The 27,021-nt window shown below is 38.3% G+C and overlaps 2 protein-coding genes across 12 annotated transcripts in view; both read right to left on the bottom strand.

Moving 5' to 3' along the window:
• The window catches only part of Myo31DF (Unconventional myosin ID), a 79,075-nt gene extending 75,709 nt beyond the window's left edge, over window positions 1–3,366 (bottom strand). The window contains exons 1-2 of one of the 11 annotated variants that reach the window (XM_065234213.1): window positions 2,802–3,366; window positions 1,964–2,500 (exon numbers count right to left, since the gene is read on the bottom strand). In XM_065234213.1, coding sequence (XP_065090285.1) covers window positions 1,964–2,061 — 98 coding nt within the window. In that variant the 5' untranslated portion in view covers window positions 2,062–2,500; window positions 2,802–3,366. Of the gene's footprint in view, window positions 1–1,963; window positions 2,635–2,801 lie in introns of all 11 variants that reach the window. The other 10 variants (XM_065234215.1, XM_065234214.1, XM_065234216.1 and 7 more) reach the window with 10 other exon arrangements.
• The window catches only part of Samuel (SAM-motif ubiquitously expressed punctatedly localized protein), a 760,488-nt gene that overhangs the window by 524,006 nt on the left and 209,461 nt on the right, over window positions 1–27,021 (bottom strand). The gene's annotated exons all lie outside the window — the stretch shown is intronic.

Raw genomic sequence — 27,021 nt, 5'->3', positions numbered from 1 at the left:
CTGCTGTCGGACTTAGTTTCCGTGCTACAATGGGTGGTAAACCACTATCATCATCATCATTATCATCATCATCATCAATACTCCTATGCGACTAGTTTACTATGCATTTCCATCGATTTATAGCGACTTTAACATGGTCATGACTAGGTAATTACAACCATTAATCCTAATTGCTACATAGGGGCTCTACAAAGCTCTAAGATTGCAAAACATTTAGTCTGTAGAACCTCAAAATCTGAACTCCATTATGATTTGGAGAATCTTAGATATATTTTAACACACCTATACGGCTAACATGATGAAATGAGGTCCCATGTAGGTCCATGGATTTAAGTAATAAGTCAGGACACTGTACAAGACTTGTGCCATTTGAACTTCAAGATCTTAATTCTGGATTATTTGGAGGACTCGGGTTATTTTGGCACCTGAACATCGTTCAAAATCTGGTTGATTCTATAGAACAAAATCTGAACTTCAGGATGATTTGGAGAGTCTTATATATATTATATATATATATTAGACTGATGCAAAATTTGACTTTTTCGCTCCACAGTGCTTAAATGGTTTCAAATCGGGTCCTGATTAGCCTCCCAAAGTTACAACTCATTTGGTTAGAAACAGACTTCGCACAAGCCATTTGAGGTTTGCATGTAAATTACTATGGGAAAACTCAACTTTTTGTTCATTGCCTTCTTGTCTTTTCCATATTGAGCTGCGAAACAGTTCAACTGCTATTCTTATAGAAAATTTTCTCAGCTACAACTTTGCTGAAGATCGTTTCTATGCAAAACGAGACAGGAAAAAGTTATTAATTATTTAAGAGATTGGTAAACTTATGACATGATCAAGCAGCTGCTCTGTAGGCAACACTGTATTTTACAGTGTGACATAGTAGCCATGATTTTTGTGTCCTATTCAACGCCCCAGAAACACCAATGTTGCCTGCTGAGCAGTTGATTGAGCATGATCATAAGACATCAGCGCATTGAACCATTGATAACTTTCGATTCTTGCATTTAATCAAAAAATGGTCTTGAGCAAAGTTGTAGCTGGGGGCGACCCCGGCGTAGTGGTTAGCATCCATACCTTCACGCCAAAGTCACGAGCTCAAATCTCACCCCCGGACAAGTCACGAATGACCCAAGAGCGTTAAAGTGACTATAACTATAAAAAAAAAAAAAAAAGTTGTAGCTGGGAAAATTTCCTACAAGTACAGCTGAAAGCTTTTGAAGCAGACCGATATGGTGAATTATTAGATAGACATGAACACAAATCTTGGTTTTACCATAGTAATTCCCATACAAACTTCAAATGGTTTGTGCCATCTCAGTTTCTCACCAAATGGGTTCAAATTTTGAGAGGTTAGTCAGAATCCGATTTGGAACCGTTTAAGTATTGTGGAGCGAAAATTTTAAATTTTGCATCACTCTAATATATATCCCCTCTAATGTAATGAACTCTTACAAAGCTCTCTGGAGTCACACATTTAGTCGGAACACCGAAAAAAAACTTTTCAACAAGTTTTCAGGTAATTCATTGTTTTTGTACTATTATAGCTGAATTCTACTAAAAAGCATAAAAAGTTTAATTATGCCTTAGAAAAATATGAGACTGAATCGGTTAAATCACAAGAGAATGGGTACTTTAGTCGAAATTTCTATTAGTAAGTAGGGCAAGATTTTATCATTGGAGAATCAATTCAGGTATTTAACTATGTTCTCTATAAAATCGTAGGTGGTACAAAGTTTTGATTGTCCCACCCACGCATTGCGCCTCTGAAGTCAATAAAAAGACTTAAAATACAACATTCAATCATCAAAAACTGATAATACAACTCAATACAATACTCGATACAATACTTCTTTGAACATGTACAGAGAAATGTTTCACAAGTGTCCTTTTTTAAAGCAAAGGTGCGAGAAATACGTTTCAGAATGCAACTTAATAACTGAAGCGTGCTTACCTTTTCTTCAAGTTGGCCATGAAATTCTCCAAGGTAATCACATCGAGCAGTACAAAATCTTGCACGCCGACCTCCTGACTGTTCTGATGTAGTGCCATCGTTGTTGTTACTGCTGCTGCTGCCTTTCTGTTATTATTATTATTGCTTTTCTGGCATCACACGCCTTCGCCTTTTCTGGAATACTTCTTTTTTTCTACCGATGGCCGTTCGTACGGTCACCAACACCGTACAGCTAACACAGATCGCTGTTTAGTGTTGTTTTATTTTTAGGTTAGGACTATTTTACATATAAACCGTAGTATATAGCGGCATGAATCACCCGCTTTTCCACAGATGGGTTGAATTTCCTGCACTATTCAATTCACCTAGTGTCTCACTATTCTCCACTGACGACACTCTATCTTCTGTACATAAACAATACATACAAAACACAACCGTCTCTTTTCCACTGAAGTCGGTTACCGAATTAAATCTGTAATGTATTTATTCCAGTGGTGCATTTTAGTTGGACTGGGAAGTCATTAGTTGCGAGTAGCGCTAAAAAGTAAATAATTCATTCAGTAGCAGTTCACTTGTTGAATTAAGTGACAACGCGAAAGTTCAACTCTTTCTCTTTCTTCCCCAAAATGTCCAACAACGGTGGATGAGACGGGTTCGGGGTGGACCGCAAACTGGACAGAGCGAATCAAATTATTACAAAGGTAATGACACCGAACCGAATACGGACGGCAAGCCGTGTACATGCGCGTCACGATGTAATTCGCTCGATGCGTCCACAACGAACCGTTCGAGGCCAGATACACCGGGACTGGATATCAAAACACTCCACTGAATATACCTAATATACTACTATGCTCTGTGATGCTACTCGAAACAATAAAGGTGCAAGCTATACGCGCATTCCTGCACGCGTACCGACGTCAGATAGTTCGGGCTTTTGTTGTATTATTATCACTTCACATCGGGCAACGGTAAATATTCACACCTCTAAAAAACGCTGACTGACCAATCCGATAAATACTATACTACACACCCGTAAGAGAATGAATGAATTTGGGCGAAACCTTTCAAATTGATTTCATTTCACCCTTCAACTTGATTGATTTAATTTCTGCCTTTGTACCACCTACAGATGACATAAGCAAACTGTAGATATCTGTTTTGCACTTTATCCTGATTTGCACACCTTCAGGGACACTGTTGAAGTTACCATATTTGCACACAGAACGAAGACTTTAGGTCACACTATATCGACAAGTAGTAGCCAACATCAAGTGGAAAAGGAAAAGAACCAGTGATGGAATAATCGTAAGAAGTAAGCAAAACACGGCGACGGTCGGCCTGAAAAGACGACCGCGGGAGCGACCAGAAACTGTCTTTATTCCGACGGAGTCAACACGAAAACTAACAGCTGGTAAGAGAACGCCTCATCACAGAGACCGATGCGATGCGACGAGCGAAAGGAGTCGAAGAATGATGATGGACAAAAATTACCGCACCACGCCAACCGTATTAAATCACTCGTGTGTGTGAGTGGAACATCATTTCTGTATCATGTCGTCTTTATGTGTGACTCACCACCTGTGTGACATGACAGTTTATGTTACGCTACACCATCTACATGCATTACTGCTCTATCAGGGTGGCTCTTGGTGGTACATGGCTTTTAAAATTTATGGCTATAATTAACCATTTTGTCAAAAAACCTAGAAATCCCTTTCACAGACTACAAAATAGAGTATCTGAGACTGCAAAACATGCCTGCAAAAAATGAAGGGACTTGGCTGTGCTTATTGTGTTTCGTGTGTGTTGTTGGGTGTCGGAAGGTGTTTCTGGGTGTTTCTTCATGTCGACCGTGCTGTCAAATCATATCATCAACGCACACTTGAGTAATCTCATATTCAAGTGCGAGGTTTGTTATCCTCACTTTTGCTTCAGCCAAAAATGTTGGTTTGTTTTGTTATCCTCACTTTCAAACCATCAATACTTGCGCATATAGAATGGACAATAGTATAATGACAGATTCCCCTACGACTCCTCTGATGTTTGTTTAAAGAAAAAGCACTACCAGCGGGAGGATTTTTTGGCTTTCGAAGTGATATCTGAAAAGCTGCAGAAGAAAGCTCAAGTAATGGGTGTAATCCTACCCGTTGTAGAATCCAGTCGGTGGCAATAGTTTCATAGCTATTTATCAAAAATTTCTAGGAAAAAACTGAACGATAATGAATGATTTATTTTAACTTATTTTGACCATAATATGCATCCAAAGCGTTCCATCCACTTTTCCAAATTTCTAACTTACTATCAATGGAACAGCGCCATCAATGAAAAAAAAAATAGCCTTGACTTAATGGTGAAAAGTATTATGTAGATCTTTAAAAAATCTACTCTAACTCTTTTCTTAAATGAACTTGGTGGCCCTGAAAAGGCCGTTTTGTTACTTGGTTGTTGGTGATAATGATGCGTAGACGACATTCATGGCCGGGACTGTCTGCTCTTGGCGTGTTCAGAGACGGCATCACGGATCATTTGACTTTTTTTTTTGACTTTAAATGATCTATATTTCTTGAATTTGTGTGGTTTACATGTATAACTTATCAATTGACACAGATGCGTCTTTTCAACTTTAGTTCCTGTGAAATTTCAATTATTATTAATTACAGTTCCTAGTCCTATCAGGCCTGTTTTAGAGAATGACCACCTTGGTGGGATTGGTTTGTTTTAAAATTTGAAAAAGGAGACTACTTATAACTACTATTTACAACAACAACTAACCTACAACTACTATGTACACCTAATCTACTATATACAACTTGCTTATCAAAGCATGTTCTGATAAATTACATTTTTGTGCAAATTTAGTCTTAATTTCGTTAATTCTTGAATCTATTTTGGCAATTCCTGCCTCTTCGTGTAAATTTGTTATTCTAGTGTCGAAAGGATGATCAAGAACCATCCTCAGCACTCTATTCTGAGCGACCTGAATTTTGTTCCTGTGAGTCTGTGCACATGATTCCCACACCGGAGCTGCGTAGAGGATCGCAGGTGCTATGATTTGTTTGTAGACGGCCAGTTTGTTTACCCTTGAGAGGCGAGATCTGCGGCAAATCAGCGGATACAGACACCTAATCAAGGCAGAACACTTGACTACTGTTTTCTCTACATGCGAACGGAAGAGGAGCTTTTCATCGAACAACATCCCGAGATAGGTTACTTCGGCAGACCACTCAACCCTTGTGCCATCCATGATTACAGTACAAGATGGAGCCGGTTTCAGTTTGGGCGATTGCCGATGGAGGAACATGATCGCTTGTGTTTTGGAGGCATTGATTTTGATTTTCCACGTCGTGGCATAATCAGCAAAGGCGTTAAGGCATCGTTGAAGTTTGTTCGTTATTTCGCGAGGCATTCTTCCTTTGACGGCTATTGCGGTATCATCTGCGAACAGGAAGAACACGCAACCGTCACCGAAGGGAGGAATGTCGGAAGTATAAATGCTGTAAAGCAAGGGGCCCAGCAGACTGCCTTGCGGGACTCCTGCTGGGATGGAAAACGTGTCGGAAAGACAACCATTCAACGATACCTTAAACGACCTTTGCTGGAGGTAGTTACGGGTGATTTTAACCAGATGTAAAGGAAAGTTAAAGTTACAAAGCTTGTACACAAGTCCATCATGCCAAACATTGTCAAACGCTTTCTCAACGTCTAACAAGGCCATGGCTGTGGACTTGGATAAAGCTTTGTTACTTCGGATGTTATTCATCACCCGCACTAGCTGGTGATTGGTGGAGTGCCCCTTTCTGAACCCAAACTGTTCCGGAAGGAGAATGTTATTTTCCTCGACAAACTTGAGCAAACGATTGAGAATGAGTTTCTCGAACAATTTGCTCAGCGCTGAAAGGAGGCTGATTGGTCTGTAGCTTGAAAACAATGTTGGATCCTTACCGGGTTTGCGGATCGGTATGATTTTTGCTATTTTCCAGATGCTTGGAAAGTAGTGCAGTTCCAAACATCTGTTGAAGATAGCGGTTAGAAGAGACAGCACTTTCATGCTGAGTCTCTTCAAGATCAAGTTAAATATACCGTCAAACCCAGGAGCCTTCATGTTCTTGGTGCATTTCAGCGCTGAGCAAATCTGTTGTACTGTAATGATATCCGCCGGAGGCACGACACAAGGGGAGACATCTAGGTTTTGAACGCATTGCGCAACCTGATCTTCGAGCGGACTTTGGATAGTCGAGCCAAGCAAATGCGATGAAGCGACATGCTTGCCGATCGCATTTGCTTTCTCCTGTGGGGTAATTAAAAGCCGATCGTCATCATTTTCGACTTTGAGAGGTGGAACGGGTTTGGGATGATTTTTCAGGACCTTGGCTACCTTCCAGAATGGTCTGGAGCGGTCGTCCAGATTCTGGACAACACGCCCGAAACTTTCATTTCGGAGTGAGTCCATTCTGGAAGCAATCTGCCTGTTCAGAACGGCCACTTCACGTTTTTTGCCCAGATCTCCAGTCCTCTGAAACTGGCGTCTACGCACATGTCTCAATCGAATCAATAATTGGGTGTGGGAATCAATAGCAACAAACTTACCCCTCACAGGAACTTGTCGAACGGCCTGTTGGAGTCCTTCCAACGCCCGGTCGATGTCATCTACGGTGTCGAGCAGTGGATTTTCATCGATGTTCCTGTCCACCATTCGTCCGTACTGCACCCAGTTGACATGGTGGTAGTCTTTACGCAGGTAGCTTCTAGCAGGAACCACGTTGACACCGACTTCAGTCACCACCGGTTGGTGGTCAGAACTGAGATCGTTGTATGCCTCCAGCTTGGATAGTCCGATGTTTGTCAGGAAAAAGTCCAGGGTGGAGGGATTTCCCGCCGGAGAGATGAAAGTTGGTTCGTCCGGAAATTGCACAGTGTACAGACCATGTTGTGCGTGGTCGAACAATAGACATCCGTTCCGGTTCCGCTGGTAGTTCCGCCAAGCTTCATGGCGGGCGTTCAGGTCACCCCCAACGATGAATCGGGAGCTAGTACGAGTGATGGCGGTCAGGTCGTTCGTGAATTGGATGCCTAGGCCGTTGCTTGTGGTACACTGGCGTGGGCAGTAAACAGCGATAAACCGGACGTTTCCAGTTGGTGATTCCACCTCCACACTAACGGCCTCGATGATAGAAGTGCGGATGTGGGGCACACTGCAGAACTTGATTCCCTTTCTGACGATGACCGCTACACCACCCCCCTGGAGCTGGTGCGATCAAGCCGGATAATGTTGTTGTCAGGCAACCAGAAGCTGTCACCGGACTTTAGGTGGGTTTCGGTTAGAAGACCCACATCGATGCTATGCTTGCGGAGGAAGTCGGCAAGCTCAATCTGTTTTGCCCTTACAGAGCAAGCGTTCCAGGTAACGATGGTTAGCGGTTTAGACACCATATTGGATAATGAACTTACCGAGCACTTGGATCTGTTCGGGCTTATTGCGGCACTTACGTAGAGCACCGGTCATGTTGATGAAAATCTCCATCAATTCATCCGCTGAGAACAGATCGGGATTATTTAATTGAGCTGTTGGTTGTCTCCAGAATCCAGGGGGGATGGAGAGCTTAGTCCAGCAGAAGATCCAGACGTTTCTTGAGGGGGGGGGGGGGCGGTTCGCACCCTTGGATTCGCTTGTCCATGAAGAGGCGGAAAGTCCTCCGCCCTGAAAGCCGGGGCCTTATCCTTCCTTCGTGCTGGTTGCTTGTTGGTGGATGCCTGATTTCGGATGCGCTTGAAATCCTCGCGTTTAGGGCATTGCTTGTTGGATCCTTGGTGAGCACCACCACAGTTGGCGCATTTTAACGCCACCGCTCCATCCGCAAGGCAATCGGAAGTGGCGTGGTCTTTAGCGCAATTTCCGCAGCGTGGCTTAATGTTGCAGTTGCGGGTACCGTGTCCGTAGTTCAGACACCGCTGGCACTGAGTCACATCGCGATGGCCGCCACGGTATGGCTCCCAGCGAACGATGATGGAATTGATGGACCGGATGGCTTTGAGTGCGTTGAGCGTCACCGTTCCCTTCTGGAAGTGTACCAGGAAAAGGCTATCCGGATACGCCTTCACATTCTCGTCTCATCTTGTCATTCGATACACGGCACTTGGGGCCAGCTTGTACCGGTCCCTGATTTCATGTTCGATAAACTTCGGGTCGAAATTTGGTAGGCCCCTGATGACGACCTTGAACGGTTTTTCACCGGGGATATCGTGGGTGAAGAATTCCACCTTGGAAGTCCTCAGGTGGGCGATGACCAAGTCATACTCCGCTTTGGTACGGAGCACCACCTTGGTGCCGACTCTGCCCAATTTGAATTCGGCTTTGACGCCCAGCGACGCCAGATCCGCGATGAGCTCGTTGAGATGGGCATTTTTTACTACCAATGGAGGTAGCTTCACTTTTGCCGCACTCGGGCCGGCAGGATTTTCATTGCCGATGGCGTCGCCGAAATCACCGATGTCCATCGGATTGGCCTCGATTCTTCTTCCTCTTCTTGCTGCGTTTTTCCAACACAGCTGGCTGGATATTCCCATCCATGGGGAGAACAGCAAACCTGTTCGAGATAGGCACACCGGAACTTCCTTCACCGGGGTTCTGGACCTTCGCCGGGCTTCGCGACCGATGCTTCCCCATTTCGGGGCATACACACACAAATGCGAACGCGCAGTTAGCTACCTGTTATATAGACAACCAGCTCTGCTGGTACCATATTTTCTCACAATTCTCTTCTCAACATCCAGTCCATTCGTCGTCTGGCTCGACGTGGTGGTGTCAAGCTCATATCCGGTCTGATGTACGAGGAAACCCGAGGTGTGCTGAAGGTGTGCCGAGAAAATGTGATCCGTGATGCCGTCACTGAATACGCAGCTGCCTACACCTCATCATCATCTTCCAAAGGCTTTAAGGCCCACATTACCTGATTTAATCCCTTTCCTAAATTAATCCAAGACTTCCTGCATTGATTCAACTTTTCCGAACTGAATTCAAACTTCTCAGAACGGGTTTGACATTTTCCTAAGCGAGCCCCAGATTTTTGATAACTGCGTTGGCATTTGGCAAGGACACAACCTCGTTTAGGTCATCTACCTTTCCTTAAAGTGTAGAAAGTTTTTCGAAGTGAACCGACACTTTTCTGAGCTTAAACTTTCCAAACGAAGTCCAACCGTTTCTGAAGTGGTTCAATACCTTCCCTAGGGAGTCCCAATTTTTCTGTTGAGTGAATGATTTATACTTAATGTTAGTTTGAGCTTCCCTGAAATGCTATAACTAACTTTTAACCTTGATTCCGCTCCACTAGACCCCTTCCTTGTTCTTGTGCGATTCACATCCTTTGAAAATTATGCTGAGATTTTAAAGACTGGACCTTCGTGTGTTCATACCTGTTGTTGAGAAAACTGGGTTTTCATCCACAAAAGTACATATTTTAATAGAAATTTGGGTTTCTTGATCAGCTGAGTTGGATTTTGGGTCCTATCTAGGCTTGTATTTTATAGAATAGAATATGAGGGTTGAATTTATCATTTTTTGAGAAAACCGAGTTTAAATTCACAAAAGTACGTACTTTCATAGAAACTTTGATATTCTGTTCTGCAAAGTTGAATTACGGCTCCGATCTATGAAAAATAGTCTTGGATTTTATACAATCTTGCTAAGTCATAAAGGTTGAGTTTTTGAATTTTTGTGAAAACCGAGTTTAAATTCTCAAAAATACGTATTGTGATTTTTTTTTTGAAAAATAGACGTGGATTTTAAAGAATTGCTGAATCCATACGTATTTTCATAGAAATACGATTTTTCGCTTCTGCCAAATTGCATTTCGGCTCATATCTTTGAAAAATAAGCTTGTATTTTATTGCATGGACCTTACTGAATCCATACGTGAAGGTTGAACCGGGTTTGTAATTTGAAAAGTATTTTTTTTAGAAATTTGGGTTTCCTTTTCTGCTAGTTTATATTTTGATACCTTCCTTCAAAAGTTATGCTTGGATTTTATATAATGGACCTGAATTCATACGTCGTGATTATTTTTTAAGCACACACAAAGCCAGGTTTAAATTGACAAAAGTACGTATCTTAATTAAAATTTGGTTTTTATGTTCAGCCAAGATAGATTTTGGCTTTTTCCTTTGAATATTAAGCTTGGATTTTGTTGAATAGACCTTTCTGAGTCCACACGACTAGTTAGATTTTTTTTAAGCACGCACAATTGTTGAGAAAACTGGGTTTAAATTCACAAAGTAGCTTTTTCCATATCAAATTGGGTTTATTTTAAATATATTTCAATAAGGAGGAAATATCGAAAACAATGTTGTTTTTTATAAGAACTATTACATTTGTGGTATTCCGCTGGATGGTTTACTCGGAATTTATCAAACACTTTTACGCGAAATGTATTGTTGATAACCTGAGTGTTACACATAATAAAGTCAACATGTGTGGCTCCTGTTATGCATTAGTGTCAAAAATAACGGTATCAAAGATGTATAAGGCTAAAACGAAGGCTAAGAAGTAATGTAAACCTTTGAAATATACGGTTTAGATGGGATGTAAAACGAATTTTGAATGTTTTATTTTTTGTTTATTTTTAATTATGATGAAAAACGTGTTTTTGGGGTTTGTCCTTAAAAAACGCTTTCTATCTCGATTTGACTGAAATAAATGATTTTCAAGTCTTCAGCAAAGTTGTTTGTAACAACTATTTTTACATCATTGCTGGAGACAACAACTCACTATCTCGATATTTAAAAAAAAGGGGTTGTGTTCTAGGCACGACCGCAGCATGACGTGAACCACGCAAAATTGATGCATCGCCTATACACAAATTCAGCAATCGACTAAATTCTCAATAGCGACCAAAATATCCATTAGTACCGTCCCAATGACGCGTTCATTTAGATAAAATTGATAAATAGCAGTTTTTAAGCGATGGGCCCAATCGCAGATCCATAGGCCAACGTTAGAGCCATTTACCCTATGTCCTGCATTTTTGACTATTACACTTTATTTTAAATTTTTAAAGTATTTCAATGTTTTGGTTATGGTTCACTCAAAACAATTTACACATTTTTATTGACAAATTTCGATGTGAAATTCCACATGATTTTCATTTGATCACACATAAACATAATCCAGTCAGAATTACACATGAAATTTATATGTCAAATGAATAGTATGTGTGGTCACGCATGGTTTTTATAAGTACACATATTAAGTATGTGTCCGGCACATAGATATCATTTGTTGATCACATTAACATCAACAATATTTGAGTTTTTGTTAGTTTTCAATGTTGGTTCAAGTATTTTTCCTGGAATGTAATAAATTATGAAAATTCAAATGTGGGGTCCTAAACAAGCCGTTATATATTTTGGCGTAGAGAGGACAGTTTGAATTCCCATTATATGCAATTACATTTTAAAATTAACTCTTTTAATTTTATTTGTGGCCATTAAAAGGGCAGTTTGATGTTGTTGTTCCGAAAGAACCGTTGGGTGATGTTGATCATATTTGTCATCGTGATCGTCAAAGTCCATGTCTTTTTCGGGTAGTCGTTATAGGGGGGTGTTTTGCATATATAACTTTTCCACGTTTCATTTTAGTTAAACGGGAACCAAGTCTCATTCCAGCCCATCGCTGGTTGTGAGAAGGTGATCACGCCGCGATTCACCTTTACCCGCTGACTTGCTCCTGCTTGCTGCAGACCAAGTGCCACGCCGTCCGAAGCGGTTATGAGCAGAGGCACGACAGCAGGGTTTTTTTTTATATCTTTTCAGGTTCAAGCAGAACGATGTGCAACCAAGTGGTACTCGATTATGACGACTGGGTTTGGGAAAAAAACGTTTATTTCATGAAAACAGCGATAAAATTATCATTTGTACATTTTTGAAAGGTTTTATTTTATAGAAAATTGGAAAAATATGCAATTCAGCAGATTTGTAATGTAATATCCTATCGATTGGCGTATTTGGATTTCAATTTCATATATAAATTACAAAGTTACAAGCGTTCAAAACCAAACACTATTTCACCACACTTATTTTTTGATTTGCACCCCAGTATAGTCGACAAAGACGTAGTTCTACGTCAAAAAATTGATTTCACTTTTAGAGGGAATAATTATAAAACTCAAATCTTCAAAAGATGCAGCACGTCATACCTAGCAACTTTGCTGAAGACGTGATCAGTCTAAATTGACGTTTTATGGTGTTATTAAATAAGAGTGTGAAAGTGGACTTTGTGCACCCGTTGAACAGACATATAAAATCAATAGTGAGTGAGATGTATGTTTGTCTATGATTGTAGCACTGCTGGGTTTGCAACGTATTGTAACACATAAAACGAGACCCGCGTGACACAACACCTCACACTTTATTCCAATCCACGTACCGGTGTTTGTGTATTATTTAGTATCAGTAGTGACATCATCGCCCGGCCGCGTTTTGCCGAGTTCCAATCATCCCAATGGTTGTTCTTGTGTATACGTTGCGACTAGCCCTGCCGCTCTATGCGAAGGCAGACATTCTCTAGACGCTTAATCCATGCATACCATACTAAATACATATTCATATGTATGCTCCGTCTGCCTCTTGTAGGTAGGTGTGGTGCTTTTATGCTGCATAAGCTCCCGGCAAGATTGGTTCGAGGTGCATAGCAAAATATATATACCTACTGTGGATTTTTAGGAAACATACCATCCTGCGGTCACTGTAACGTTAAACCGTACGTAAAAGGCGGTTGATAAATTCTCTTCAATTGAAGGCGAGGCGAAAAATGTTGAAAGTATGTGGCCTTTTCTTGTGTTATGACATACATACATACATTTAGGCGCATTGGGGCCGGCCTACACGAACATTCATAATAATGACGTACATTTTCTCTATTCTAAGAATTACTTCTAAAGCGCTGTCCAGACTGGCATAATAGTACGTTCATACTACAGATTTATAACATGTTATAGCGCTATCTTGATGGTGGTTTCTGTGTTGCAATTATTTGACAACCGTTATAACATGTTATAACTGCTCAGTCTGGACAGCGTTTAAGATGTCTCCGATAAAATGTGTAACGGCAAACTTGCAGTGTTTGAAAAATCATAGCTCAGCCATTTATTGACAAATTCCAAATCTAGATTTTAAAGATTTAATCGGTATCAATAGGTTTAACCCATTAACACCTATTGAGTTGGCCAGCAACATGGTGCCAAGCACAGTGCTGAGTTGCTTGCTGTATTTTTAATACTCGGTTGGCCACGAACGTGACCCAAATTGTAGGTGGTGCCTTCAGCCAGCTGAGTACAATTGTTGAGTCCACCCAACAGTAGACTTCGCCGGAGTGGTTCAGTAAAACAGTTCAGTTGCGAGGAGGGCACCGCACAACTTCAAGCGGGGAATGCGTTGTTGTTTAAGGGGTGCAACTCTAGATGTTGATGTCAGTAGTGCAACCTTGATGTTGCCGGAGGAGCTGATAGAACGAATATAACAGCAGGCACCATATGCAAGCTGTGAAGCGTCTGAAAAGAAGTGCAGTTGGATTGACGTCGGTGTGGGGCAGATAACCCATCGCTCTGGATCACAAGCAGTGTGAAAAGTGCATTATTGAAGATTTCCACCACACACAATGTTGATCCCCTTCCTGGAGAAGGTGCCTGTAAAATATGTGAGGATTTGGATGCACAGGTACTATTGGAAAATAGTTCGAGGAATATTTATCGTGATAAGAAGTTCAAACCGGATGCGTTGTGCTAGCGATTGATCTACAGAAGGTATAATTCAAGAACAATTCAAAAATGTAATCGTTTTCATTAAACATTTGGATTTCATTTCGGTTGTCCAGATACCTCGGTTCGAAGGGCTTAAAACTGTCGTGTTTTACTAGAGGATGCTGGTTTTCAACGAAACGTTTGATCCAGTGGAAAGCTACACAAAGGTATGCCCTGTGCTTGCCTGCATTTGGGATGAACCAACTGCAGGTAAATCACCAGAATAGAAATTGTAATGTAGACATCTTCGAAACATTAAATTTTAATGTGTATTGCCGTACCCTTAATGTATTCAGACTTCATTGTGACGTCCAAGTACATAAAAATACATTAGCCTCAAACGTTACATTAGAATCAAACGTCTTGGCGATGTAAAATTTGAGATCAGGACACATACGTTGATATCAGAATTAATCATTTTGTCAAGCTTCTGCATTCATGTTCCATAAGATGTCACAGCAGTTGTTTGTGGTGACATCTATCGGAAACTACACACAATCTGTTTTCTTATAATTGTTCACAGAGGACACTGCAGTGCAAAACATCTCTGGTACCTCTATATATGCATTAACATTATTATTCGAAGTCCCTCCTTTTTTACACATTCTGCACACAAAATAGCTCACCCCTCACATAATTTCCCGCCGAATTTTATGTATGGGGCGGGGCATAAAGTATCTTTTGCGCAGAATATGTAAAAAAGGAGGGATTTCAAATGTTAAAGTAAATGCATAAATAGAGGTACCAGACATGTTTTGTAGTGTCAGGTACTCTCTTTTGTAATCTGTGAAAGGGAAATCACAAAACATGTGTCAACAAAATACATGGCATGTTGAGAGATTGAGGTCGGGAGAGCAACTTTTCTCTCTCAAATTTGAATGTTTTGGCTCTCTGGGAGCTGGTAGTAAATCAGGTAAAACTGTATGGGGAAAAATCATTTTTATTTAATTTTAGCTTGTTTAACAATAATTTCCGGGAAAAAATTGAACTACAAAGTCCCTGATTAATTTCTTTAGGTTGTCGTTCACTTTTTTTGACCTGAATATACACCGAAAGCGAATTATTCCCACTTCTCTCAATTTTTATATGAGGGTTTTCATCACTTCCTACCAGCAGAACAGCGCCATCTATGTGGAAAATGTTCGAACAAAATGATTAATTAAACGTTACATGAGAATCTAACTTCATTGCGATGTAATTTTTTGTACACCTAAAACATCAGATACATCCAATGACAACAGAACCAAACAACACGATGTAAATTTAGTGTCAACATTTCAAAGGGGCGTAATTGCTTTTGTAAACAATGGCTTTAGCCGTCGATTTCTCGCAAATTAAAGCTCACCCGCCCAAATTAACAATTCCAGCTGGTAGAGGATACATTCCTCAACCTGTTGAAGTCATTGATTTTCATGTGTGAGCTTTTATTCGCGAGTAATTGACGGTTAAAGCTATTGTTTACAAAAGCAATTACGCCCCTTTGAAATGTTGACACTGAATTGATGCACGCATAAGATACCTATTAGAATACATCTGCCACGGCACGGATACACTTGCATGACAAACTATGAGCATGAGTCTTATTTGTTTAATAACACTCATCCTCATCCATGGTGACACTTGAATAGTTTTTGTATAGTGCTCATTATTATTATACCACTAATCCTCATGTTCATAGCTTGTCATACAAGTGTATCCGCGGTAATCCTATGACACTACAACCTCATGAAGGCCGGGCGAAAATGTGACAGTGAGCCGATGAAAAACTGAATCGGTACAGTTCCTCCTCCGTTTCGTGTTTGGTGGCTATCGGATGGCCAAGATCATCCGGATTCGATTTCAGCTACCCCGGAGATGCCTTGGAACTGCGAATATCATGAAAAGACTAGCGATGTTTCACTTTCTGGTAAGTTTCTTTATGCTATCTTATGTTGTTGTGATGTTTAATTTCTCCCATTTGACTTTCAGATATTAAGATCGCTGCTAGCAACCTGGAGCTGGATTTTTCCATGGAAAAATCAATGTCCTGGAGAGTACCCTAATAGAAATAACCATAAGAAAGAGCTTAGCGATGTGTTCGGAATATCATCCAAACTTTTTGTGGAATTTGTGTTAAAGTTAAGTTAAAGTTACGTTAAAGTTATATTGAAGTTAAGTTAAAATAATGTTAAAGTTAAGTTAAAATTAAGTAAAAGTAAAACTTAAGTTGTATTAAAATTAAGTTAAAGTTAAAATGTTAAATTTAAGTTAAAGTTATGTTAAAATTTCGTGACAGGTATGTTAAAGTTAAGTTAAAGTTAAATTTATGTCAAAGCCATGTTAAAATTATGTTAAATTTATGTTACAGTTAAATTAAAGTTAAGTTAAAGTTTTGTTTAAGTTTATTTTATGTTAAAGTTATGTTAAAGTTAAGTTAAAGTTATGTTAAAGTAAAGGTAAAGTTATGTTTAAGTTAACGTTAAGATAAAGTTAAGTTAAAAGTAAGTAAAAGTTAAGCTATGTTAAAGTTAAAGATATGTTAAAGTTAAGTTAAAATAAAGTTTAATTTATGTTAAAGTTAAGTTAAAATTAAGTTGAAAAAATTTTAAATTTATATTACAGTTATGTTAAAGGTAAGTTAAAGTTATGTTAAAGTTAACGTTAAGTTAAAGTAAAGGTAAAATTAGGTTAATGTTAAGTTAAAGTTAAAGTTATGTTAAATTTAAGTTGAAGTTAGATTAAAATTAAGTGATAGTTATGTTAAAGTTTAGTTTAAGTTAAATTATATGTTATATCAAAGTTAAATTAATATCAAAGCTATGTTAAAATTAAGTTAAAATTATGTTAAAGTTAAGTTACAGTTAAATTAAAGTTAAGTTAAAGTTTTGTTAAAGTTAAAGTTATGCTAAAGTTATGTTTATGTTAAAGTTATGTTAAAGTCAAATTTAAGTTAAAATTATGTTAAAGAATAGGTAAAGTTATGTTAATTTAAAGTTATTATAAAGTTAAGTTAAAGGTTAGTTAAAGTTATGTTAAAGATAATGTTAAGTTATGTTAAAGTAGAAGTTAAGGTAAGGTTCAGTTAAAGTTTTATTAATGTTAAGTTCAAGTTATGTTATAGTTAATGTTAAATTTATGTTATGTTATGTTATGTGTTACAGTTAAAGTTAAAGTTATGTTTACAGTTAAAGTTAAATTTTAGTTCTGAAGTACATAGTTTCGGACATACCCTAGTTTGTCAATCAGTATCTGACTACAATTCTGCCTCCACTTTGGCAACTTCTGACCCAGATGGAAGCTATCTACATCAAGGTGTTAAAGATAAAGATAAGTTAAAGTTATGTTAAAGTAAAGGTAAAGTTATGTTTAAGTTAAGGTTAAGATAAAGTTAAGTTAAAAGTAAGTTACAGTTATGTTAAAGTTAAAGCTATGTTAAAGTTTAGTTAAAATAAAGTTTAGTTTATGTTAAAGTTAAGTTAAAATTAAGTTGAAAATATTTTAATTTTATGTTACAGTTATATTAAAATCGCCGGCGCCGGTGGTGTAGTGTTAAGCGTGACTGCTTTATCACCCCAATGGGTCTTGGTTCAATTCCAGCCGAGGTCGGTGGGATTTTTCTGAGGCATAAAAATCTCTGGTCACGTCTTCCTTCGGAAGGGAAGTAAAGCCATTAGTCCCGGCCCATGTGTGTGTTTGAATGGGTGCGATATCCTACGCAGGTGTGGAAGCTGGCTTCCTGCACATTCGATTGTCGTCAATGGATGGCAATCGATGTCCGTCGGTGATTGGCACTAGATTGCGGAACACAGACCGACGTTAAAACAAAAAAAAGTTATATTAAAGGTAAGTTAAAGTTATGTTATGTTAACGTTTAGTTAAAGTAAAGGTAAAGTTATGTTAATGATAAGTTAAAGTTAAAGTTATGTTAAATTTAAGTTGAAGTTAGGTTAAAATTAAGTGATAGTTATGTAAAGTTTAGTTTAAGTTAAATTATATGTTATTTAAAAGTTAAATTAATATCAAAGCTATGTTAAAATTATGTTAAAGTTAAGTTACAGTTAAATTAAAGTTAAGTTAAAGTTTTTGTAAAGTTAAAGTTATGTTAAAGTTCAAGTTAAGTTAAAGTTATGTTAATGTCAAATTTAAGTTAAAGTTATGTTTAAGTATAGGTAAAGTTATGTTGAATTTAAAGTTATTATAAAGTTAAGTTAAAGGTTAGTTAAAGTTATGTTAAAGATAATGTTAAGTTATGTTAAAGTAAAAGTTAAGGTAAGGTTCAGTTGACGTTAAGTTAAAGTTTTATTAATGTTAAGTTGAAGTTATGTTACGTTATGTTATGTGTTACAGTTAAAGTTAAAGTTATGTTTACAGTTGAAGTTAAATTTTAGTTCTGAAGTACATAGTTTCGGACATGCCCAAGTTTGTCAATCAGTATCTGGCTACAATTCTGCTTCCGCTTTGGCAACTTCTGACCCAGATGGAAGATATCTACATCAAGGTGATCGTAAATGAAATAGAGGAGAATCCTTTTGTTAGTAATTCCGAAGGTTTGTGTAACTGTCTTTCGTGTGGCTAGCTACCTATTGGCAATGCTGTTCAACTAAACCTGTTTTCTATTTTAAGGAGATGTAAGTGAAGACTTTACAGTTATGATTCTGCAAACCTTCGTCGAGTTTCTCTTTGTATCCCCATGACCATGTAAAGTCGTTCCCAGGTATTTTCAGCACACAGATCGGTAAAAGTAGGTTTTATCTAGCATCTAATACGACAAACACAACAAGAAACGGTTATGTGCTCAAGTTGTTAACGAAAGACAAAGTCGACGAAGAGAATCAATCAATGTTATTTAGGACCTAATGCAATATTCAGCTTGAGTTCAAGTGAAGTGAAATCGATCAGTTTACACTTCCGGTGAAGTTAAAATCTGACAGATCGAAACTTTTAATTTTAGCTTAGTTACTTAGCTTTTCGCGAGCAGCTGCATGCGTTTACAAAGTTAACGTAAGCGAAAAAGATGAGATCCACAAAATTCGATGTCGGGTCGTGGGCCTTATTACGGGTGTCCGTAATAAGCCCCCGTATCTGTTTATAGTTCCAGGCGAAGTGAAATTTTTGTCAATTCGGGTTTTTTATATGGGATTTTAAGTTCGCTTCGACCTCTATATGGTAGTTCGCTTAAAAATGTTATAACAATCGCCAAGCTCACTGTAATGTCACCAAGTGTCTCGTCACCTACGAATTGGCGCCTATGTCAGCGGTCTAATAACTCTTAGCGCGCGAATGGCATAGTTCCCCTGCCGCATAGAGAGTTGCCGCAATGATATTAGGTTAGCTAAGGTCAGTTAACTGACTGGTGGGAAACGGGAGCTTCAGCATTGCCTATTATGTACGCATTTTTATGATGTTATCTAACAACAATGGTGTGTAGTGTTTACACGATCATGTTTCTAATTCTAATGTGTTGTAAATATAATTGAAAGCATTTGAAAAGTTTGATTCTTATATTTTGTACATCTAAAAACATTAGTAAACATCTACAACGTTTACTTTAAACGTTTTGTACATCTGAAAACATCAGAGTACAACAAACATGAGGTACAATTGAAAACATCCGAACAACGTTTAGTTCTAACGTTATGTACATGCGAAAACATCCCTAAAACATTTGGTTTTAATGTCAAAAGATTGAAATTCTTGACGTCAGAACGACATTAGAATATAGCAACATTTTGTTCCAAAATTTCTGATGAATACACCATGTTACCTTGCTTAAATACAACTAAATCATTATGTTTTTTAATGTTTGACATCAGGAATACATTTGATTTCGATGCTGATGTAGACATCAAAATCAAACGTTGGGCTAATGTAAATTTTTATTCTGGCAGCAAATGAAATACTTAGCTGATTGGGACTAGTAATTAATCGATTCAACAATAAGAACAAAATTGTGCTCTGGTTGGATAACTGCTCGGCACAAAATAAAAACTGGTATCTTTTCTTGTACTTGATTCTGCAGATAGATTCAGAAGAAATCCAGGTACAGGAGGCACAGTTCGAAAAGTAGTGTAAATTTCTGTTCAATATGATGCACACAAATGGAGCGTCATATATCATATAAGTTTACATTATATATCATGTAAAGATCTGGCAAATTTCATGCAATGTAGGAAATATTGTATACAAAAGCCCATCTTTGTAAACAACATTGTTTACAAGTTGCTCGGTTGCGTGAAATTAAATTTAAGTTTACGTGAATGAATGTTTACATCACAATTAAAATTAAAAAATTTAATCTGTGGGTGGTACTGAAATATTTTGCGTCAGGTCACACCTTCATGGCTGCTGATAGTTTCTACGCATCAGTGGAAGCTCACATGAGACTCGGGAAGCCTTTGAACCGCCGTTCTAAGAGCAAAAAAAAAAAGAGTCGAAGCATTTAAGATGAAACTTGAGGATTTTCTGTCGACATCGATTAAAGTATCCCAGTATGAACCTCGTCCATACATCGATGAAATTAGAAAGGTAATCATCAAAAAGGGAACTTTGAGTGGGTTGGTTTATTTCCTTTAAATTCCGTTATAATTGCTTATCTTTTGACAGATACGCGTATTTCGTCTACTACTTGCAGACTTCATCAGTGCCAAGTACTCAACACCACTGGCACTGATGAAGTCGAAATTCCCTGAACTTTTTCAAAATGCCCTGTATTTCTATGAAGTTATACGCAGTTCCTCAAATTATTGCGCAGTCCACAAAACTTCATCAAAGCTTGCTTCACGTCTACGTTTCTCGTTCATTTTCCGCAAAGTTCGACGCACGAAATTTCTAGAATTTGAGCGGAATTCTCTGAACTATTTAAAGTCCATGAGGTTTCATCAAAGCTCTGAAGTTATAAAAAAGGTCCCTGAATAATAAAGAGGTTCCCTGCCATCAAACAATAAACTTCTACGAAGATACCTAAACTTGTATAAAGTTCCCACTTCTACGAAGTTTTCTGAACTTTTCCATGATCTCAGAACTTTAAATAATTTCACTAAATTTAGCTCATGATTCATCTGACATAGGTAAGTTGGTTTTAATGCATAAAACAAAATATAATAATAATACCAAAGCAACATTCAAAATCAGGACAGTATTCTAGTGAAAACAGTCAACGGAACATTAGAGTCAAACGTAGCATAAGTGTTACTAATCACATTAGCGACAGTATGAATAGCCTCATTCAGCCCATACTGTCAATTACGAGCTGCGAGGTGTATGAAGTGTCGTTGTCTTATAACTTTTTCAGGTACGTAGAAGAAGAGTTACCGAATCAGTTCGATGAAACTCTACGAAGTTCTCTGAAGTTCGGAGGGGTTTTACAAAGTTAGCTGAACTTTAAACAAAAATCTGCACTTCAAGAAAGTTTTCTGAACTTTTATAAAGTTCCCTGAAGTACCACGAAGTTTCTTGAAGAACTACAAAATTCCTAGTTGAAGATGCTAATTTCAAATAACAGACTGTAGTGGTAATTTTTATACGATACATGGATTAGATGAAAGCATAGAGTTGATAGTTCCGTTAAAGTACGGCAGTGTGAAGATTGTATATAGATATTAGACAAGCGAGCTAGGACAACTTTTAAGGAAGGTACAAATCGGTTTTTTCATCTCTCTTTACCAAACTCCCCCTTTGGAGAGGGATGGTGAGGGGTGTCCCCCACGCCACCACTGGCAAAAAGAGATGAAAACCGACCCGCTCATGTACCAACTGTGTGTTTGAAACAGTTCTACCGATTTTTTACCGCACTTCAGTTGTTATTTGAAGGAAGGCATCCAGTCGTAGGTTTGGAAATTGCAACTATTGTTTACCCCTACCACGATATGTGCTCCTGTCATCGTCGACTTGACGATCTCGAGGGGACACGGGTGGGGTAGGTGCTGCTACTGTACCTTTCGACCATTGACAGTAATTGATGGTATGCTCCCATCCAGAGTTATGTACTTTGACTATATGTTTTTAGTATTACTTCTACGTGAAGTCAACGATTTACACCTTCCGAAAAACCGATTTGTACCTTCCTTAAAAGTTGTCCTAGCTCGCTTGTCTAATATCTATATACAATCTTCACACTGCCGTACTCTAACGGAACTATCAACTCTATGCTTTCATCTACTCCATCTATCGTATAAAAATTACCACTACAGTCTGTTATTTGAAATTAGCATCTTCAACTATGTAAATCGTTGACTTCACGTAGAAGTAATACTAAAAACATATAGTCAAAGTACAAAATTCCTGTTATCCTCGGATAACAGTGTAGTGGCTGTAGGTGCATTGTCAGACAGCACCAGCAAATCAACAGAGGAAGTGCCCTAGCAGCACACTTGTCACTGAAAAGTCGTGGTAACTTGTTTGCAACTTATTCTAGTCACAATCTAGTTGCAGCAACCTATGTTGATGGAAGTGTGTTGCTTGGGTGGTAGAGGTGCTGCATGAAGAGGTGGTGATAATAGACGTGCCCTCAGGAGGCCGATAAAGCATGCAAAAACGAACAGCATCCTCGGCAGAAAGGGTTTGCGGATCTGTCGAGATTCGATGCGTTGCAAGCACACAAACAATATAGGAAATCGATTTAGATCTCCATTGTAATATTTGTTTAGTCCTTTGGCTCCGCAGAACTTTCAAGGATATTGAGCCTACTAAATAAACATTTTGGAAAACATGGTTTTCGATTCAGATACTGACCGTTTAGTGTGACAAATATGTTGGATTCATCCCAAAATTTACAATCCAGTTTTCTTATTTCTCATCATATTTTCAGGTTGACTACTACTTGGGACGAACACACCATGCTTTTTGTCTAAATATATTTTAACAGTTCTCAAATTTAAGACCATGTTTGAATAAACTAGTGATGTCGGCTACAACTTAAAAGGATGAAAATACTGATGGATGAAGTCACACGAATCAATTTCAACAACGAAGTTTTTTTTTAAAGGGCCCTCCGAACTATTGGTTCTCTGCCAGCTGCAAAATACCTATCAATTTGATCCACCAAGATCAATCGGATCCAAATCAGGCTGATCAATATCCCAAAATTTGAGCTAATTTGGTGGCGAACTGATTCTGCACTGGCTCTTTGAAGTTTATATGGGAATTACTATAAGAAAAGTGTATTTTTGTCCTCATCGTTCTAGCCCTGCACCATAATGATTTGCGGAAAAGTTGTCCATCGGAGCCCCCCTCCCCCCTCTTACGTTAAAATTTTCCAGCTACAACTTTGTGGAAATCCACTTTTCAACTGAATGTCAAGAAAATTTGTTATTAATTAATTTCCAAGTTGATAACTTGCTGGTAGGATTAATCGGCTGTTATCAGGGCAACACTGCATCTTTCCCTTATGACATAATAGCCTCGATTTTTTGTCCTATTATTCCAATGTTGTCTGCTGAGTAGTAAATGAACCAGGTCAGAAGAACATCATCTTCCTAATCAATTAATAACTAATTATTCTAACGTTCAATTCTTCAATTCCCACATGAACTTCAAAGGGCCAAGTGCAGTATGAGTTCGCATCCTAATGAGAACAAATTTTGTGAGAATGATCAGAAGCTGATTTGAAATCGTTTGAACTTGGTGGAGCTAAATCAATGTTTTGAACCATGAAAATTCCGTGCGCATGGATCGATAACAAATAACCCTGCCGGTAATTGGTTCGTAATCGTTTAACTCATCTTCCGCTTGAAATACTTCTATAAAACCACACGCTATGTCTGAAGGCACTTATTATGCAAGTTGCATGTACCTCCGATTTTTTTTCACAGGAAGTTAATATTGATGATAACACGGGAAAAAAAGAGTTCCCATATTCGTGAACCACAGCCGTGAACCATAGTTCACGGTGTATATTTGAGAACATTTTGTTCTGGATAGCTGGCCGTGATTTTTAGTTCACGGTCCGTTCCCGTTTTCGGGAACGGATTTTTTTTTTCCGAGAACAATCAAATCTGTGAAAGACTTAAAATATTTCATCTTGGGTTTTTTGAGAAAAAGTGTTTTGAAGTTGACACCAGGCATGGAAAATCATTTACATTAATTTCGTGCATTCATTTACATTTATTTGCCAATAACTTTTCATTAACCAAATTTTGTTAAATAATGTATGCGATATTTGTAGGTCTTAATATTGGCTACAACTTTTGTGAACATCTCAAATCTGTATCTTTATGCATGACGAACTAGAGAGATGAGTGTTTTTCAAAGAATGTAAATTATTGACTGAAAAACAATATTGGGTTCTGCTCGCTCTAGTTCATCATGCACTAGAGATACAGACTTGGGATAATCACAAAAGTTTTAGCCAATATCATGACGTATAAAAACATGACACATCTATTTTACGAAATTCTGTTGATACTCAAAGTTAAAAGCAAATAAATGTAAATAATTGCACAAAATTAATTTAAATGATTTTCCATACCTTCTGCCTTTGATGGAGGTGTATAACAAATATTAACGATACAAAACTATTCTCTGACTATACAAATCAAGTAACAACCATCTTGATTTTGACCACTTTGCGTAAGATCTATTAAAGTTGTCTCCTAGATCAACAATCATTCGCATTTTTCATCATTCATAAGTGTAAAAGAGATAACAATGGGCATGATAGTCAAAGACAGCCATGTAATCTAAGTAAGCATTGATTTTTTGTCACGTGTAAATATTGAGGTCTATCGTTAAGCATATCCGCAAAAATGAAGAAATCTCATGAGGAAAATAGAGAGAAAGTGTGATTTTTGTGCTCCATCCAAAAAAATTCACGCTACTTTATTAGGGACGATCGTTGGAAGATTTTCACCGGACTTCAATGTAGAAGACGAAAGGTATCCGAAAGTTTTGTGCCACGCATGTTACATTGCCGTTTACCGGTGTAAGAAAGGTGAGCCGTTCAAGAAAATTGAGGTTCACGTGTATCTAAAAGCAAAGATACGTACAAGAAGTTCAAACCATATTGAGTGTGACCTCTGTCGAGTTGCGCAATTAAAATGTGTAGATATGTGCAAGAAAAAGGTATCGCTGAAAAAGAAAAAAAGTTATATTAAAATCTGCAAAGCATGTTTGACGCAAGTTTCCCCGGGGAAACGACACACATGTAGTGAAACCCGGAAACTGCAAAATCTCTCCGAATTAGCGGACGAAAGTAAGGACCATTTTATTGCCAAAACCATTCGACAGGTAGCTGACAAAAAACTAACGGAAGTTAGTTTTTCGAACGTCTCAGGAAAACCAACGCATTTCAATTTAAAGCAAACGGGAAAAAAAATCAAAGTTCTCTCACGAAGATTTACTCAATATTAAAACGGACTTAAATCTGAGTATTAATAAGGTCAGTATATAACAGTATGTTATCTGGTTCGTCTAAACAAATAATATGATATTACAGACGCTTAAATTGGCTAAGCACATGAGACAGAACGGTCGTCAAATTATCCAGCCTGGTCTCAAATCAGCTATAAGCAACATGTTGTCCGAGCTCGAGGATTTCTTTTCCGTGATGAAGTGCGACATGACTTCACGCAAAGGAAAATCCTTCGCAATAGAGAATCGATCTGTTGTGATGTGTGCGTCAAAGCTCGACGTAATGCGGGAGAGATCATTTGCAAGATCGGGATCGATGGCGGTCAAGGATCACTTAAAATCATCATGACCCTCGAAGAAGGAATGAGCTCTACCGGACTAAAAGACTCCGGTGTTCGCAAGTGTTTCATTCTTGCCTTGGCTCCAGGAATTCAAGAGAACTACAAAAACATTTCCCTGTTGTGGTTGAGGCTTGGATCACATAAAATAAAAGCAATTGTGACTGGTGAGATTAACTCTTCGGGCACTGAACCATTTTATATACCTCGGAGCCCCAAACCTAAAATGAAGTCGACATTTTTTGGAGGTCGCTCACTGTTTTTGCAATATTTCCGTCATTTTTTAACCGATTTTCGATGTTTTGGTTTTTTTTGAAAGGGTATTAGTTTGCCTTTATTATGTTATAATCGATTATGTCATATAGTTCCGTGGCCACATCGTAAATTCCGGATTAATTTCTGTCGAATCGGTAGACAAGCCGTTTCAACAAGTTAGAAGTGATTGATTTATCCCATCGCAATTTTTCCTGGTAGCCTACAAAATTATCTAATAGATTGCACTATAGTCATTTTTCTATTTGAACTACTGACCAAGTACTAGCCGTAGGAGTATGATCCATGGGACTTTCAAAGGAATATTTATCTTTTAAAGTTGGACATGTCGTGCGATGCATGTTTCGCACAAACCCGATGAAATATAAATAATGTAGACTATAAGATATAATTTTGATCAATCTGGTAATGCATTAACATGTCGCAGATTACATAGGGAAGAGCACTACTTCCGCACAGGACCCATTTTCGTCGCCCCCGCCGTGTCTCGGATGTCCCTCAACTCGTTGAGCTGATTTTCCGTTTAAGTATAACTAGATTATGTTGAACATCACGTTCAAGAAATTAGCTCAACTGGTTGAGGAACAGTCGAGAGGTAGCGGTGAACGACGCAAATGGGTCCTATGCCTAAAGTGCACCCCACACGACAGTTTTTATTGACAATAATCATATTGTCAATACATATTATATTGACGTGAATATATCGATATTGACAATATTTATGTATTCACATCATCAATAATATTGTCAATACTTAGAAGTATTGACAATATTTATTACCGTGTGGGGTTCGCTTAAGCAGTGCTCTTCCTTACTTATTAAAAAAAATGTCTCTACATATATGCATTCCTACCCATACAGCGCAACCAAAAAGGTTTATCAACGAGGAGTTTTTACATGCAATTTCAGAACAAAGAAGAAAACAGCAAATTATTTAAGGCGATTCCTTGTAGAGTCCACAAATGGCCGCCACGTAGGCTTTACAAGCAATTCCACTAAAAATTTTCACGTTCACAAATCTCGGAAATTAATGCCTCATTTCACCTGAAATTACTACTTCGTGTATGCTGCAGTGCAAGAAACGAGAAGTAACAGTTTCATTGTAGTACGTGTCGTGGAAGCTGATATTTGTGCACTTAAAGTTTCGAAGTGGTTACAAAAAAAAAGGATCTCACAACAAATCACCTTAATAGAAAGGTGTCCTTGAAAACCCCCTTTCCTCGCTCTACGTTATTCGTAAGACGCAATATGTAGGGGACAACAGTCCAAAATGCACCCCGGGGCAAAACGCCCGATGCGATTTTTCATGGTATTCCCGTTTTAATTCATT

This window comes from Ochlerotatus camptorhynchus, unplaced genomic scaffold (assembly GCF_037179485.1).
Source record: "Ochlerotatus camptorhynchus isolate MF236.1 unplaced genomic scaffold, CSIRO-AGI_Acam_v1.1 ptg000432l, whole genome shotgun sequence".
In the NCBI taxonomy this organism is placed as follows: Eukaryota; Metazoa; Arthropoda; class Insecta; order Diptera; family Culicidae; genus Ochlerotatus; species Ochlerotatus camptorhynchus.
This window is presented reverse-complemented; position numbering and strand designations above follow the sequence as displayed.